Below are 17626 nucleotides of genomic sequence, written 5' to 3' on the forward strand. Positions count from 1 at the left end.
CCCCAATGAGTATATTTCCAGACGATATCCTAGATCGTCTCACCCCCCAATAAGCCAATCATTTGGGATGCGAGGTAGTGCAGGTACAGCCCAGGTTGCCTTTGAAGGGAGATTTATCCAACAAATGGAATGCCACCTTGTGCCAACCCCCTGCCCCTACAAAGTTAGTAATTTTAGCTATCACTGAGTTAAACCACTTGCAGGGAATGTGATAGGGATAGTTGCCCAACACGTACAGATAACGTGGGACACATACCATTTTTAACAGGCCTGTGCGCCCCCTGGGATTCAGTGGCAGCTTTGCCCATTGGCTAAGTTCCTGCTCAAGCCACTGGTCCAATCCCGGGAAATTAAGAGCCCAAGCCAGGTCTGCCATCGGAAACACATATCCCCCTAAATACTTAAGAGTTATGTTGAATGGGAATATGGGGGCACCAGACCCGCCCCCCTCACCTCCTCATTGACCTGGAGCCAAGCCCATATAGCTAAAGAAGTGTTAGGCAGCTGGGTCCCGTCCACTGTGAACCCCCATGGAACAGGAGCATCTGTTCTGCGTCTTGTGCCACTCTGTCCTCAAATCCAGTCTCCCATCGCCACCCATAGATCTGAGCATCGCAGTGTATTGGCCCCACCAGAGGTTATATCGCTTATGTAAAAAGTAGCAGGGATAGAGGACATCCTTGGCATGTACCCCATTCAATAGGGGAGGTTGAGGGCAAGACTCTGTTCACCCAAACCTGAGCAGTTTGGGAGTGATAGAGGAGTCGAACCATCCGACAGAACCCCTCCTCCACCCCAGCCCGAGGAAGAACTACATCTATAAAGGCTCATGACACTAAGTCAAATGCCTTTGTGAAATTGACCAGTAGGAGGGCCAGGTTGCCATCAAGCTCCGAAACCCGAGCCAGCGCAATATATACCCTCCATATATAGTGACGCATGCTACGGCCCAGCATGAATCCGCATTGATCAGGATGTACAAGATACGGCAAATCCTGGCCCAGCCAACACTTTTTTTGTTGTTTTTATTGCAACATGGCAAAGTTCCTCCGGATGGTACACATACGTATTAAAAACCAGCAGTATACATTCCCAGTACATTGTTACAGCAATACACAATACAACAAAGTCGTAGACATTACCCCCCTCGTCACATATGCCTCCCTTCCTCTGTGCGGTGGTTCACAGATATTGCCCCTGAATGTATTCCATGCCCCCCAGATCTTGCTCCATTTTTTGGGACAGCCGTGATTAACAAACATCGTTCTCTCTGTTATCATTGCCATGTCCATGTCATTGCAGCATGCGGTGAGTGTTGGTACTTCTGTTGCCCCCCATTCCTGCGCAATATTGCGCTTAGCAACGATTATCCCCAGTGTGGCCCAGTCTTGCGCAGGATGAGTAAGGTCATTCGGTTCCGATACATTTAACAAGCATCTCTTGGGCTCTAGCAACAACGACACTTCCCCTGCTTGCGATATAGTTCTCATTACTTTCACCCAGTATTCCATAATCTTCAGGCATTGCCATATGGTATGGTAATAAGTCCCCTCCTCCCCACAGCCTCTCAGGCAGTATGGATGTGATATTTTACCTATTGTATGCAGGGTGAGTCTTGTGTAATAGACTAGGTGCAATATTTTAAGTTGCACCAGCCTAAGTCACAAGGGTATACCCACCTCCTTTGGCGAGACAAGTGCCTCCTGCCTTTTTGTGTCGTCAATGTCACCTACGCCACAAGACCATTTTCCCCTCAAGCAATGTCCTGGGGTCTGAAAGGTTGTTAATTTATTTCCGGTAAGTGAATGATGTGGTCCGCTTATGCATGCAGTCTGTCAGCAACCTGTCTTCGAGTGGCGAGGCTTCCGGGACCTCAGTACCTGGTGGCAGGGCCGCTGTCAGAGCATGCTTTATCTGTGTGTATCTAAAAATTTCTGTGGGCGCCAACTCGTATTGTTGCTGAAGGCGCTCAAATGTTATTACCTCCACCTTGTGCCACATGTCCCCCACCGTGGAAATGCCAATTGTGTCCCACTGAGCAAAGCCCTTGCTTTTACTAAGCCGTCCCAGCTGTGTCGTGTCCCAAAGGGGGATGAGTTGGGTCATGATCCCTTGCCAACCCAGTTTAACCTGTGCAGCGTGCCATATGGCAACTGTCTGTTTCGTGGGTCCTATTAGTGATTTGGCTTGCTTCTTACCGTAAAGGTGAGACATCATACTTCCTGTTCCTAAAACAAACCTGTCTGCCTTAAATGCCGGATCTGCATGAGGAGCATGTATCCACTGATTGATCACTTTTAATTGCGCCCCCCAGTAGTATAACTGTATATTCGGGAGCGCTATCCCACATCATACCAGCCGCGAACCAGGTTAGCCTGAGCTATGCGCGCCGGCTTGTGTCCCCACAACAGGCTGGAGACCTGAGCCGCTATTGCCTTAAAGTAGCTTGGAGGCACCGGGAATGGCGTATTTTCCAGCGCATACAAAAAAAGAGGAAGCGCCATAATTTTAAAAAGCGCTGCCTTTCCCAACAGCGTGAGCGGAAACGCCCCCCAGTGTGTTGTGTCCCGTCTAAGGCATTCCAGTGGGGGCAACAGGTTATTTTTGTGAAACTCATATATTCAGGAGGACCAATATGGAGCGCCTGGGAGACGCCATATACAATATGACATTGTCCTCATACAAAGAGATGCGGTCTTCCCACTCCTCCGTCCATCTGATTCCGCGTATCATTGGTTCCCAACTAATCCACGCCGCCAATGGCTCGAATACCAATGCGAAAAGCAGTGGGGACAGCCTTGGCTGGTGCCCAGCGCCAGAGGAAAGTCGTCAGAGATGTGCCCATTAGGTGTAACGTGAGCTACCGGTTTAGTGTATAGTAGACGGACCCATGCACAGAATTTAGGGCCGAAGACCAGATGACAATGCACCGCAAACAAGAATATCCACTCCACCATATCAAACTCCATTCTAGCGTCCAGGGAGAGTATAACCGCTGGCTCCTGAAGATATGGGATACGTGCCATCACTCACTGCAGGCGCCTCAAATTTAGTGCTGTATTTCTGCCTGGCATGAAGCCGGACTGGTCTGGGTGTATCACGGTTGCAAGGTGCGGCGTCAGTCTGATCGCCAGTAGTTTTGCAAGAATTTTAGCCTCCGCATTGATCAATGAGATTGGGCGATACAAGGTACAGTCATCGGCAGGCTTTCCCGGTTTGGGTATCGCCACTATTGTGGCCATTCTCTGATCCAGTGGTAACTCTCCCGTCTGTAAGCATTCGGTATACATGTGCAGCAGGTGTGGGGCAATAATCCCTGCCTTTTTTTTATATAGTTCAACAGGGATGCCATTAGGTCCTGTCTCTTTGCCTGATTGTAATGATCCTATAGCCACCTGCAGTTCCTCTATTGTGAGGTCCGCCTTAAGTGTGAGAGCTGCGTCCGGGGTGAGCCCAGGCATGGCAATATCTTTAATGTAGGATAGCACCTCCTCTACCGACATCTCAGAGGACGACGAATACACCTGCTGAAAATGATGCGCTAAAGTGTGTACTATTGTATGCGAGTCCATTGTAATTTTCCCTTCTGCCGTCCGAATCCTCGCTATCCATTTATTACTCTATTCCCTTTTGTCTACCCATTCCAGAAGCTTCCCGGCTTTATCCCGAGTTTTGTATATCTTGTGTTGGGTAGCCGTCAGACGCGACCTGGTCAGGTCTTCAAGATATTTCCTATGCTGCTGCTGTGTAAGACGCAATTTCTGGATTGTAGCCGGTGTGGGGTCTCTGGAGTGTTGGGCCTCTGCTTCTTCTAATACTAGTTCTATATCATGTAAATCATGCTGCTTCTCCCGTTTATGCCCTGTGACAGAGACAATGGCCTGCCCCTCCAGGCAACACTTTTACATAAATCTTAACATCAGTGTTGATCAAAAAGATCGGTTGGTAAGTTGAACATTGGTCACTCTGGAAGCCTTCTTTGGGCATGACAACAAAAGTGACACAGTCCATTTCTTGTGGAAAGAACCCTTGCTGCAAGGCGATGGGAACAAAGAATCTCATGAAAGCGCTTGGATTATTCAATAGAATACCCATCTGGGCCAGCTGTTTTCCCGGCCTGCAGCCCCGATATGGCAGCACTCACCTCCTCAAACATCAAGGCTTCGTCCAACTCCTGGACCAAGGCAGTGGGTTTAGTCGGCCGCAGGGGGCACCTGGAGTATAGCCCTTAGTAAAAATCAGCAAAGGTTTGGTGCAACAACCCCAGGAATCACGAACCACCGGAACAACTGGGTCGGAAATACTGTGGGTGGCCAGTCAGTACAATAGCTTACCAGCTTTGTCCCCAGTGGCATATACCCTGTAGGTAGAGTCTCTCCAACACTGCTGCGCCTCCTCCAAGCTAATCTGCCGCAGTTTGGAGCGGGCAGTGACCAGGAGATGACAAGAAGGCTTGGTTTCTCTGCTGCAAAGTGGCTTCCATTTATAATATCTGTGTCTTAAGGTCGGTCAGGTAGACCAAGCACAGCACCCCAGACTTCCGAACATAACGTATAAGGCGGCCTCTTAGGGATGGCTTGCTAGCCGGCCATAGCTATGCTGCTGACGGCACTGAGTCAACATTCAACTCAAAGAACTGGTGTAACTCCTCCTCGAGAAAGGTCTTGCACTCAGGGCTCTGCAAATACCATTCATTGAATCTCCAAGTCAGTTGCAAGACATTCGTTTGGGATCCCCATGACAACAGCAATGGGGCGTAATCTGAAATGTAGCACAGAAGTATACGCACCAATTGTACAGAGAGGAGATCCACAGCCTGTAATCACATCAGGTCTATACAGGATTCTGCGGCATGTGCAGCAGACTGATGTGTGTAAGCCCTCTGGGTAGGATGCCAAGAGCACCAGATGTCACAAAGGCCCAGTAAATCAGCCCAGCAAGTCAAGTGAGCTGTTCTGGAGCACCTATATGGGTATAGGGCAGAGGAGGGGTCCAGACCCGGGTCCGGAAGTCCATTAAAGTCTCCCTGAACACTGTAACACCCTCTGGGAGAGGCAAGATGAAGGTTCTCAGTGAATGCAGAGAAGCCTGAAGTAGAGATGGCGGGATATAACAGGAGATAAAGTTGTAGTACTGTGCTTCCAACCAGCCCTCAGTGCTCACATTGCAGCCCTGTGCATCAATAAGGTGTGCTGTAACAGCTGCAGGGAATGATTTGTAGCAATATGGTGACTCTTCTAAAGCCACGTGAAAAACCTGAATGATATACCCTGCCATAACAAAACTGGCGAAGGAAAGGCCAGTTAATTCCCGAGAGACGGGCCTCCTGCAGGAGAATGACCGATGGCCTGTGGCGCTTTATGTAACTCAGAACTGTACACCGCTTAATGAGATCCAGGAGGCTGTTCACATTCTAGGAGAGTACTGTAAATGTGGGGACGACCCTTACCCAAATTGAATAGCCAAGCCCAACCCCCACCCAGCAAGAGTGGGCATGGAGTCTCTGGGACCCTTTATGCCGTATCGAGGTGCACTAGCCGTTATGTGCTGTGTTGCCGATGTAAACCTAAAAAAAAGAACTACAAACAAAACATTCACAAACTTAAACTAGGCTCAAGAGCTCAAATGAGCTTCCCATTCCCCCAACATCTCCCCTCCCAACACTTCACCCAGGAAGCATCTGTCACCCTAACTAAAAATCACCTAACCACTAACTAATGAGGGAGCAGTAACCAGTGTGGCTCATAGGCGCTAAGAGAAATGAGGGGGGGCCAAGGGCCCCAACAGGAGAAAGGAGAGAACCAATCACACCCAATGCACACAGCCCTAACCACCTCCCCCATCATAAACAGCATTGAAGTCTAAAGAAAAGCGTTCGGTTCAGGATGGACCAGAGAGCTGACAGCTAGTCCAGGTCCATTCCCACTGGGCGGAAGACAAGAGAGTATCTGGGAGTTGCTCGCCATCCCTCGAAGAAGCTGAATCGTAAGCGGGGGCCTCTCTCCTCATCAACCCCACACTCAATCTGGGGCAGCTGGGAGCACCCCTCCCCTTCCAACGCCGGCTCCAGATGGGGGCGCTCCTGTGGGGGCCCCCTCAGCAACCGTCCCTAAGTCGCCCACTCCCATGCCTGGTCTGGCGTGTTGAAGAAAAAAGTACAGGACTAAAAAAAGACCTTGAAGTGGGCGGGAATAGCATCATATAGCGCAGGTCTAAAGCCCAAAGCCTCTGCTTGGCTTCAGTGAAGAAGTGCTGTTTTTGCTGCACCGCCTTTGTGCAATCCGGGAAAAGATGAATCCGAGCATTGTCAAACCGTAGATCAGGTGGTTACGGGCCTCTTGTAGTAACCCTATGCAGTATTTGAAATTCAGCAGCCGCAGTATCACCAGCCATGGAGAAGCCCCAGACAATTGCCTCGGCACCAAGAAGCAATGGGCTTGTTTAATGACAAAACCAGAGGATAGCTTGTTCTCAGGCATCCATGCTCTAAACCTGTCCTTAAGCACCTTGGCTAGACCCTTCAGTTCCACCGATACTGGCAGGCCAATGAGTCAAAGGTTAATATGCCGAGATCTATTTTCGGCATCTTCCGCCCAGTCCATCAGGGAGGACTCTGAGGCGGACAATCTGGACATCTGGCTTTTGTGAGACAAGATTTCATCATCTTTTGTGGAGACCCTTTGCTCAACCTACGTGGTTCTATCCACCACGTTGGCCAGATCTTGGCGCATCAAGGAGAGGCCAACTCGCAGGCCATCCACTTTAGATCCCAAGGCAATTTGAGAGTCCTCTATGGCCTTGAGGATAACAGCCAAATCCACCACCCCTTGTCACCCGGGTCATGTATCCTACCAGCCAAATTCCCATCCTGCTCGTGGGTGGCGGTCGATGGGACTGTGTACTGGTCCATCTTCATTTGGTTGAGGGTGGAGGCTTGTGGGGGTACTTTCCCATCCTCCACAGCCAAGGGCCAGGAGCAGCCATGAGCAGTAGCCACACCTGGGTCCAGGCCAGTCAGGAGGTGCAGTAAGGATGAGCAACGGTGCGGCCACGAGGCAGCGGGGCTCCAAAAGACAAGCAGCAGATGAGGGAAGCCAGGGAGGAGGGAGAGGATTGTGAGGTCAGGGGAGCCACCACCCACCACCTGCGGGTAATTACGATGTACCGCTGAGCACCCGCACACAGCAGCAGTCTATTTCTCACCCTCAAGGACGCCTCCACACTCCCTTTGCTGCCCCCGTTTTTCGGCAATCCTGCTCCTCCTCTGGCCTCATCCCAGGAGCACCACCCCAGCCACGGACAAGGAGGCACTAGTCTAAGTCACCGCTGTAGCCACTAGGGGCCCCCCCAAGTTCTCCAATCAAGCAGGGCCCTAAAAGGCTTGTTCAGGAGTCAGGCTCCCTCCATCCCACCGCAGGACCAGCCAGAGCTGAGTGACCCCACAACATTGGCGGCTGTGTGTGCCGATCACGTAGGCTTGCAGTCTACCACCGGAGAGGGCCGGACCAGGTCCAGTGGCTGAGCACGGCCTACCAACATCTCTGATCCTCCCCTTGTGCCAAACAGTCCCTCGTGCCGTTGAATCCAACCCTAAGAGCCCATCAACTACGCACAGGGCCCAGGCAAAGTTGAGGGTGGGGGGTGGGGGGGGGGGGGGGGGGGAAGAAAGAGTGCAGGCATTGGGCCAGAACAGGCCACTCTCACTCGCAACCCGTAGTGTTGCCCTATGCGGGTCGCCCCTCTCCACTGGCTCCAGCACACAGGCACCAACACCCCGATGTCGTAACTCCGGTAGGCCTCCCCACCACCAATCAGCACCTTTGTAGTCACATGTACTCTAGGCCTCCTTTCACTGTTACAGCTGCTACACAGGCCGCTCCGGTCGCCTTGCCGCACAGCCCATCCGCCTGGGCGGCCCGGAACAGCTTCAGGGCACTGGGCCCCGGTTCACCAGCAATGGGGGCGCAGATCTCCCACAGTTACACCACTGCTGCTTGAGCTGTCTTCTGGATGTCGAGAGGGGGGAGCTCCTCCCCCGATAGAACTGCTCCAGGCAGTACAAGCAATGCAGCCCTGCAGCGCTGCAGCCTCTGTCACTCCACAACTGGATCCTGGCCACTAATAGAGCCAGGAGAGGGCTGAGGGGAACCTCATGAGCCCCTGAAGAGCACTGGTGCCCCAAGGCTCAGAAGAGATGCCGCTGTCAGGCAAGAAGGCTAAGGATCCCTATTGGGCATTGCGAGCTCCACTAGAGCTCGACTGCCATATTGACCGCCCAGGCGACGCCCCGATATGTTCTTGTTTGGTTTACTTTTAAGTCTAAATTACTCGTAAAAGCATTGAAAGCGTTCAAGGAGAACTACATAATTGGCAGGGTGGGTATTGGTTGATTGCCTGCTCATGGAACATCAGCATCTTGCTGGACTAAATGACTTTTAAGGCTATTAATCTAAAATTTAAACAGAAATAGAGCCAAAATAAACCCTAGACGCCAACCACGTGTAGAATGTACTGGTGTCATACACTCACCATTTGGCCATAGCGTATCCTGACTGCTGTGGCATACTTCCCTATTAATAGTGATACATTTAGGGATTGCTCCACAGTGCCTATTCCAGGAAGAACCCCAAACTTTATATTAGATAGAAATTTCTCTCTTTCAGCCCACTCCTCCAATACGGAGAGCAGGACTCTGCCTAATATTTTGAAAGTAGAATCTGAAAAACTGAAATTGGACGGCAACAGTAGGGGTTATTCCTATCGCCTTTCTTAATAATGGGTATAACTATGGATTCCTTCCAGGAATCTAAAAAAGAACCCTTACTATTGCTCTTCAAACCCACATCCCGGTCGCGTCAAGGTCCCTCTGCTTCTCACGCTTTACCTTTGAGACTGCTGTCTGGTCCCCCAAGCTCGAAGATGGCAGCCAGACGTGCGATTACTTCCGTTGCCTTGCACCCTTATCGAGGAATTCTAACCTAAGCTGACGTCATTCAGCTGGCCAAGGAGATGGCGGATTTAGTCCCTCTTCTTCACCATTCCAGGTGAGTTTCCTTGCAACTGTTCTGTCTGCAACACATTGAAGTCTGTCAGTATGCTCTAGCGTAGACCAGTAGTGCTGTTTATGCTTAAGAAGGCTGGGACTGGAGCAGAGCGCACAATGCACATGGCCTCTCCATTCCTCGGCTAGGCCATGCTACCTATAATCCATGCTTTGACACTTAAATGCCACTTTGACAAAGGGATGTCTGCAGTCATCTGTCTTTCCTTGTCGTTATTTAGCCTCTCTACAAATCTCCTGGGACACAAGGATTTTTCAAAGTATCTGTAGTCTTAGAGCCCAGGCTCCCTATTCACAGGTTGAACTACTTGGTGAAACTCTGCAGGTAATCAGGAGGCTCCTTGCATTTTTCTTTTGATAGGAATGACCAAAGTGTAAGAAACTATAGTGTCAGCTTATGGTGGCTTAGTCCTGATGGCCAATAGTTGCATTGCTCTCCATGTCATGCCTTTGTATAGGGAGCGTTCTATGGTGTCTGGTAGCCTTTAACCTCCAGCTGCTCTTCAGACTTAAACGTTAGCAACAAAGAGCTAAGTGCATCGTTTGGTTTATACCTTACACCCGCCAACTAGTGCGTATGTGTTTTATTTCTCCTTGCAGATATTTCCCCCGTCCCAGTTGATGATGTCTTCTTCCCCTCTGTCCCCTGAAACACAGATAGACTTGACTTACGGAGAACTTAGCTGAGGTTGGGAAGTGACTGAGCAAGGAAATAGTGACTGTGATTAACGATATCCATCGGATGGATTAAAAGTAGTGGCATGTTTAGTGCTCATCTTTCAGGACTGTCTTATCCACTTCATAATATTGAAGCTACCTCTATAAGTGCAAGAAATTCACTGTTCATCCAGCGAATTGCTTTAATTTTAATCACTACCAATGACCTGTGTTTCTCCATTGTCACCTGATGTTGCTGTTAGTTTATTATCCCTATTCCGTTTTTTATTTTTCCCCTCTTCCAAAGTTCTTGAAGCACTTCAAATGTGATTGTGCCACTTATTTTATATAATGTGTGTTTCTATTTTTGTAGGATACGAACCACTCACTTTGTCTGAGCGATCTGAGTCTACTATCCACCGATTCTGAATTGCGAGACAATTCTGTTACAGTAAGTAACTATTTACTTACCCTAGGCTCCTTTAGAGCGAGCTGATGAGTACATTATCATAAATTACACACTGGGACAGAAAATAGGACGGGGTTCCAAAATAAAAGTGGCCTTATTAGTGACTTAGTAGAACATGTTTGCAAATTGGGACAGTTTTGAATTTGTAACGACTTTGGCAAGGTGTTGAACATTGCATGGATATGAGCTTGTTGCAGGTAACATTTGTTTTAATATCAGGAAATTAACAGTAGAAACGGTTCCAGCAGACCATAAACAGGCCTGCAAAAGCCTCAAAACCAGCCCACACACTGACCCGTCAGACCAGCCATTGGGCACTGCCTGATTGCCCTATAGGTCCGTCTGACCCTGCTCTCTTCCTTGGCTGAACTCACTAAGCTCTGTTTAGGCTCAGACAAGGATGGCCTTAGAGTGTGTCAATATCTGCAAGCATAAAGACTTGTGTCCATAATGCCTTCAAGCACAGTTTCTTCTAGAGCAGTGATTAGTCTTCTCTGGTCTTCTTGCTTTGGTGGAGGGGAAGTTGCAGTCTCAGACCAACACTATGAGTTTACATGCAGTCCTGGTAATCATCCTCTTCTCAGGTGCTCAAAGTTAGGAAACATGACCACCTGAGTAAATCATGCATTAGTGTGAAGAACCATCACTATGATACTGCATAAGAGGAGAGGAGGAGGATCTCCTAGAATAATAGGGGTGGAGGGGATGGAAGTAATGCCAGTAATGGAAGGGCAGGGTGTAATCCTTTGTACCAGACACTGGGGCTGAGCAGCCTGCATATACGTATAAAAAGAATGATAATACAAAGAAAGGGGCATTCAGGGCAAAAGTAAAGGATAATGATTAATGCATAGGCTATGGAAGGGGTTGGAAAATTGAATACTACTTATAGAAAAGTGCTAGTTGGGGTTAAACAAAGAGCATAAGATGAGAGGGTGCACATGTGAGGTTTGTAGAGGAGCAGCAGATGGGAAAATGAGAGCTACGAGAGGAAGAACAATCTTATCCAGCAAAGGAGTATAATAATGTGCCAAAAAGAGACAGTAACCCATGCAGGATGAGAGGAGATTGTGTATGTGAAGAACACTGGGAAATATTAGGCAGTGCCAGTGCGACTGTAAGTTGGAGTGTGGAGGATTGGTGGCAACTTGTGAAGGCAGTGTGGAGTTTCATCAGAAGATGTGGTTAGATTGCCATAGAGTAGTGAGCTGTGAGAAAGGAAAAGTTATTCTGCCACGCTCCGACCATGCAGGGTGAAGCTAAAACAAATCCCAGCACAGTGACTTAAAATAACTTTTCTGCTGAACATGCAGTAGCCCCTCCCCACGCCATCTTTTTCTGTCTTAAGTGGGGCACTTTGTCAAAGAACATAAGAGGTAGAACAATCGGTTCCCTTGTTCCTCTGACAGAGTTCATTAAGTACAGAGGGTCCATCAGCTGAGGTCCAAAAGCATATTACAACCTAGGAGCATATTTTGAGTCTCCTTGTACTACACATTTAGGTTTGAAGCTTTTTATTTTTATCTTTTTCCCCACAGTGATATACTATCTAATTGAATACCCCTCTATTCCCTATCTGCTTCATATCTAAAATGTTAATTTCTCCCAGATCTCTGTTTGAGATTGCTAGCCATAATAGTTCAGTGACATTTAGGTGTATCTTTTTTAATCACTCTTACATTGTGTCTCAAAGAAGTGGGCGTATTCCTTAAAGGGTACGTTTCTTTTCTTTTTTCTTTTGAGGTTAGTGCATTCATTTGTAGTTGTCCTAGCTAAATTCTTTGTTGTTTTCAAATGCACCGTCACAATCAAGGTAAAGTGCAGAATTTAATCAATAATTACCAAACCGTCAGTAGATCTGCGTTACTTGACCTGGAAACATTTGAGGAAACAGATATTGTGAAATGTAGCTCTACAACTCGGTTAGTAGTTCCTCGTGGTCATCGGGTATGGTGCTCCATTTTAATTGGTTATTGTTCGCTAGGTGGTGATGACTCTGTTGACTGATTAGTTTGACTCATTTTTCTTTGCTTTGTGTTTCAGACATTATTCCTTTTTCCTTTTTAGGGCTCGCAAAGCGAAGAGCCCTTTTGTACGGGGTTTAAAAATGGACCTGCAAATTCCTCACGCTCGTGCGTGTGAGTTTCAATTTGCGGCCTGCTATTGGCCTTTCACTGCTTGCTGTTCTGTAAAATAGACACCAATAGGCCAGAGGCGGGCGCATAGCTCTGCCCCTGACCTATTGGTGTCTATTACGCGCATTTCCTGACATATGCTATAAATTATCGTGCCTAGACACGGGCCTCGATAATTGGAAGCATATGTGCGCGAGTGCACCACTTGTTAAAGTTCCTTTGAATTCGGTCGGTGTGGGAAGATTTATCTTGCTACCAAAGAATTAAAACCTCCCACAGTATAGTATATCTTGCTCTCCCGCTGAGAAATCCTTTTCATTCGCTTTTTTTGAACATTTACCAGCTGCAAGGCATTGAATTCAGGCCGTTGAGCAAAAAATAATTAAGGCTGCAAATATTGAGCCGCTAAATCGCAGTGAACCACAATGTACAGCATGAACCTGTCTCTGACGTAGAAGTCCAAACATGTGGTCATCAATGGAGGTGATTTCTTTCTTCTTTTTATGTATTAAATTTGTCTCATCCTTTTCTAGTCAGCGGCGGTTACTTCTGCAGTTAGAATCTTTGTTTGCAGTCTCAGCAAAGATGCCAGGAAATGAATGTGAATGTGTCACTATCACGCGGCTCTGATACTTGATGCAGTTTTCATTGTGTTTTTCAAGCAGGCAAACAAACCAATAAAACAAGGCGTGAAGAACTTAAAATAATAAAACTTAACATGTTACTACTTAGCCCGCCTGACCCACAGCTTAGTGATTCGTGGTTCTTGGTCGGTCATGCATGTGCCTAGAAGCTTTCAGTCTGCAATATGTGCTACATAAAAAGCTCCCGCACATAAATGAGCTATCGGTCTTTTTTACAGCGTTCCATAAGTAAGGTTAACAACCCCCCACATACACACACACAGCCCCCTGCATGCAGTTTATAAATGCAGCCCTTTGCCTGCTGCTGTGAAGTAGGTTTATAAACTGCACGGGGGAAGTGGGGTTGATTGACTGCATCTTGGAAGACCTTGTTTACCTTACTTTTAGGAAGGGAGCTGACTCGTGATATCACAGAAATGTAAATATCGGGGTCACCAGCCCGAAGCATAGTTTTTTTGTGGCAAGATTTCAACTGGAGGCCTTCTGGTTACACGCAACAGGTGCATTAGCAGACAAAACTATCTCTTGGCACGTTTCTCGCTGGAGCAGCGTGACATCACCCTGAGCGTTGATTGGGTGCAATTTATCCGTGTAGTGCTGCAGGCTGCAATTTCGAGAGATGCCCCCTCTAGATAAACCTACCATATGAGTGGTTAATCTGTAATGCTGTGGACGTGACGTCCTCCACCTGGCTGAGAGATGTCTCTCCTCAGTTGTAAAAAAGAGAGATTACAAGTCAGCCATGGGTGCTTGCAGTATTATGCACACGCCTGCACAGAGAGGGCTCTCGAACGCTTGCGGCGCGCTGTTGCAAGGGCCCTGCGACCTCAAGGCGCTTTGCTGAGCCAGCCACCCGGCCATTAACATGCGGTTTGTCCAAAGTCCAGCGCGGTGAGGCAGACAATCCGCTGTCATCCAGCTGTTACCATTCAAGAGGCACTTGCCACAGCGGCGGAAGTGCACTTCAGCACAGGAAGTTATCTCCAAGGCCAGGCCAGGCAAACAGGATAAGCGCACTCGAGTCTGCAAACAGTGCCTCTCACTCGGCCTCCGTCCCAAGAAGTCACCTTTTTAGATACACCCTGGCAAGACTTTTTATTTTAAAGGCTTTATGCTTCTTAATAAGTTCCTTCCGTTTATAAATGTCTTTATTTTTATGTCCTTCTGTGAAACCTCTTGCCAGAGTGGCACCATTTTGAAAATCCGCTGTGAGTTATGTTTTCCATAGGTCTGACTTTCTTCTCTTTTGCCTGACTTGTTGCGGACTCTCCCCATCCCCACTAGCAATAGGTCTCGCATTATTAACGTTTAAGCTATTGGCATTGTAAATGACAATGCCTTTTATTTGTTTGCATCGGTGCGTAAACAAGCACTTTGTACTTATAGTCCATGCTTATGAGAAGCAAGGCTGGAAGTCTCTTTTACTGCCTGCCTTGCTCAGTATAAGCAAGGACTATACTTTCAAAGTGCGTGTTTATGCACCGATTGCAGGTTTTAAAAACAAATGAATAGAAGACATTGTCATTTACAATAATAATAGCTCAAACGTTAATAATGCGAGACCTATTGCATTGTAAATGCTTGTTAATTTCTGTATCAAGTAGTGTGATATGTTAAAAATACTTAATACTCAATTGCGAGCTGCTTTTTCCACAAATAGTAATACTTTTCTACTTGTTTGATAAAGGCACATGGGCAGGACCTTACCACAATTTCTCCAGCAAGCATCTTTGAATCCATGTTTCAAAGCCCCAGCAATTGCGTGATTCAGGAGGACTCTCAAGAAACAGGTACTGTTTACTAGCAATTGTGCAATTAACTACAGATCAACATTTAATTTCTGTAATGAGACAGTTTTTCAAATAAGGAGATTGCTTGGTTTGTGTTTTTCGTATATGGCATATATCCTATAAAATGCATGTACTGAAATCCAATGCATAAGTATCAGGAAAGGAATCCCTGTTGGCAAATCACTCCTCATGTGTGAATTCAAATAAACTGATCATTTTAGTATAAAAATGTATTTGATTGTTTTACAGAATGTGTAGTATATCGCTTAGAATGAGGAGACATCCCAGGGCACTTTTAATAGGCTTTCTGTAGCTCTTTCAGGAAAAACATTTTACTTAAGAATCCTCATGATTTTGAGAGTTCTCATAATCCACATTTCACTACCTGCTCGTTCCTCCCCAGACTGTGCACTGCAAAGTCATGTATTTCCACTAGTAATATAATGTAATATAAGGAATACTTGTATAGCTCAACTGCCAGCCAAAGGTTATCCTGGCACTTAGATTACCAATCAGCCACTTTGTGTATCTAATCAGAGTTAAGTAAGGATCTAATCTCTGGGAAACAGTCTGGTTTTAAACTCCTCCTGAAACGTGACAGTGTTCAATTGTCTAAGCTCCAGAGGCAATGCGTTCTAAAGTCTGGATGCTGTAAGAACTTAAAGATCTGCCACCCATTTGAACTTTATTGACACGAGGGACACAAACCAGGTTGGCAGAGGAAGAGCGCAGGCATCTAGCAGGAGAATACCATTAGATTTTCGTCTGCAACAACTTCTGGACAAAACAGAGTGCCTTAAATTGGACTCTTTGTGCAATGGGCAGCTAGTGTAGGTCCTTTAGGGCAAGTGAAGCAGAGGCTCTGCAGGGTTGACTTAACGCAAGCTTAGCCAACATAATCTATACTCTTTGCAGCTTTTTAGTCAGGGAAGCTGGGGCACCCAGAAGAAGTGCATTGCAATAGTCCATTCTGCTTAGAACGATACTCCGCACCAATTGAGGTCTAGCTGAGGCAGGTAAAAACTGGAGTATTTTCCAAGGGCTCGAAGCAGAGATAGACAAGTGTTCACAGTTTTATTCACTTGAGAGTCCAGTTATAAATTACTCTCTATTAACACCCCTAGTTTGCATACTGTCATAACGGGTAGTGGAGGATTGTTAGCAGAGATTGGTCAGAAATCTACTGGGAGAGGTTGAGGGATTATACCTGCAGCACAGCAGAAAACGTCAGTCTTATCCCCGTTAAATTGCAGTGAGTTCTCTCTCAGCCATTCTGCTGTTTAATGCATACAGCTGTGAAATTTCTACAGAGGCACTGTATTATTGCTCTCAAAGGAGAAGACGAGCTGAGTGTCTTCCGCATAATCTATGACATCAATGCCAAAGGATTTTATCAGAACAATAAGTGGGCGAAGATAAAGATTAAAAAGAATTGGGCTAATAGCCGAGCCTTGTGGGACCCCATGCTTGATGTCTCTATTCTGAGATGTAAATGGCGACAAGGTCACTGCCTGCTGCCTGTTTGAAAGATAGGACTGCAGCCAGTCCCCAGCCCTGCCCGCAACACCCATCTCCTCCAATCTCTTAATCAGAGTCCGATGATTAACCGTATCGAATGCGGCCGACATGTCAATCAGCACTAAAATGGCTACTTGACCACTGTCAGCCCGCATTCTCAGGTCATCCAAGACTGCCACCAAGGCAGTCTCGGTGCCATGTCAAGGGCGAAACCCAAATTGGACGTCGTCCAGCAGATCATTATCCTCGGCAAATTTTGAAATAGATTTACTCACTACCCTCTCCAAGATCTTGATCGCATACGGTAGCAGGGAGATGGGTCTGTAATTTATAAGGGCACTGGGGGTCCAGTGTAGCCTTCTTTAATAACGGGGAGACAACTGCCTTTTTACAACAATCTGGCACTATGCCATTGATTTGGGACTGACAGCAGATTTGATAGAGATGCGGAAAGAGCTCAACACCAAACAATTTCCAAAACTTATATGGAAGTGGATCCAGGGGGGAGCCTAAGGAGATGCCAGCTGAGATAGCATTTAATTCCTCTTGTGGGGGGGACCTGGAATTAATCCATAAGCACCATATGTACCCGGGAAGTTGTATTACACATTGTACTACAGGTTATTGCAGTAGTGTTACAGGTGAACCGGTGCGTATCATCATCCGTAGGAGATTTTAGCCATGTTAAGATTTTGTTGATTTTTTCATCAAAAACGACTGCTAGGTCATCGCACAGTTCTTGTGATGTTGGAATTTTTGATTTTGCGCAGTCCGGGTTGGACATGTCTCTTACTAGTCTGAATAGGGTTTGAGACTTAATGGATGAATGCAAGATGGTTTCCTCAAGATATTTAGCCTTAGCTTTGCCTATCATCTCTTTATAAATATGTAGTAGATTTTTTAAGGCTACTTTATCTGTCTCCAAATAATTCCTCCTCCATTTTCTTTCTGCAAGTTTGTAGCTGGCCTTCATCAGCCTTAGCTCCTCATTATACCAATGAGCAGACGGCTTCTTATAGCTTTTGGCTTTCCTCAATTGGGCTGGCTGATCTAAAGAGTTAGTGATTTGATGACACAAATTCAAATAGTTCTTCTCCACTGATTCATGGATATTGAAGCTATCATTATCAAACCGTCAGGGAAGTTCATCTAATTTTCATTTTTTAGACCATTCCCTACTTATTCGTGTAAATGTCAAATGAGAGACTTGGTTTTGGGGATTAGCTACCCTTAGGGAAAAAAGAACCAAAAAGTGGTCTGTCCAACTTTATAGAAGTATCTCCTTGACAACTACATCCCTTTCACTGGAAAAAACAAGATTCCGCACATGGCCTCCCTGATAAGTGGGACAC

At 46.8% G+C, this 17626-nt stretch overlaps 1 protein-coding gene across 1 annotated transcript in view; it reads left to right on the plus strand.

The window, feature by feature from the left end:
* MTF1 (metal regulatory transcription factor 1) overlaps positions 1-17626 on the plus strand; it is a 190808-nt gene that overhangs the window by 99810 nt on the left and 73372 nt on the right. The window contains exons 6-7 of the mRNA XM_086956444.1: positions 10092-10169; positions 14654-14756. Coding sequence (XP_086812570.1) covers positions 10092-10169; positions 14654-14756 — 181 coding nt within the window. The remainder of the gene's footprint in view (positions 1-10091; positions 10170-14653; positions 14757-17626) is intronic.

Source organism: Lissotriton vulgaris, chromosome 2_1 (assembly GCF_964263255.1).
Source record: "Lissotriton vulgaris chromosome 2_1, aLisVul1.2, whole genome shotgun sequence".
Classification (NCBI taxonomy): Eukaryota; Metazoa; Chordata; class Amphibia; order Caudata; family Salamandridae; genus Lissotriton; species Lissotriton vulgaris.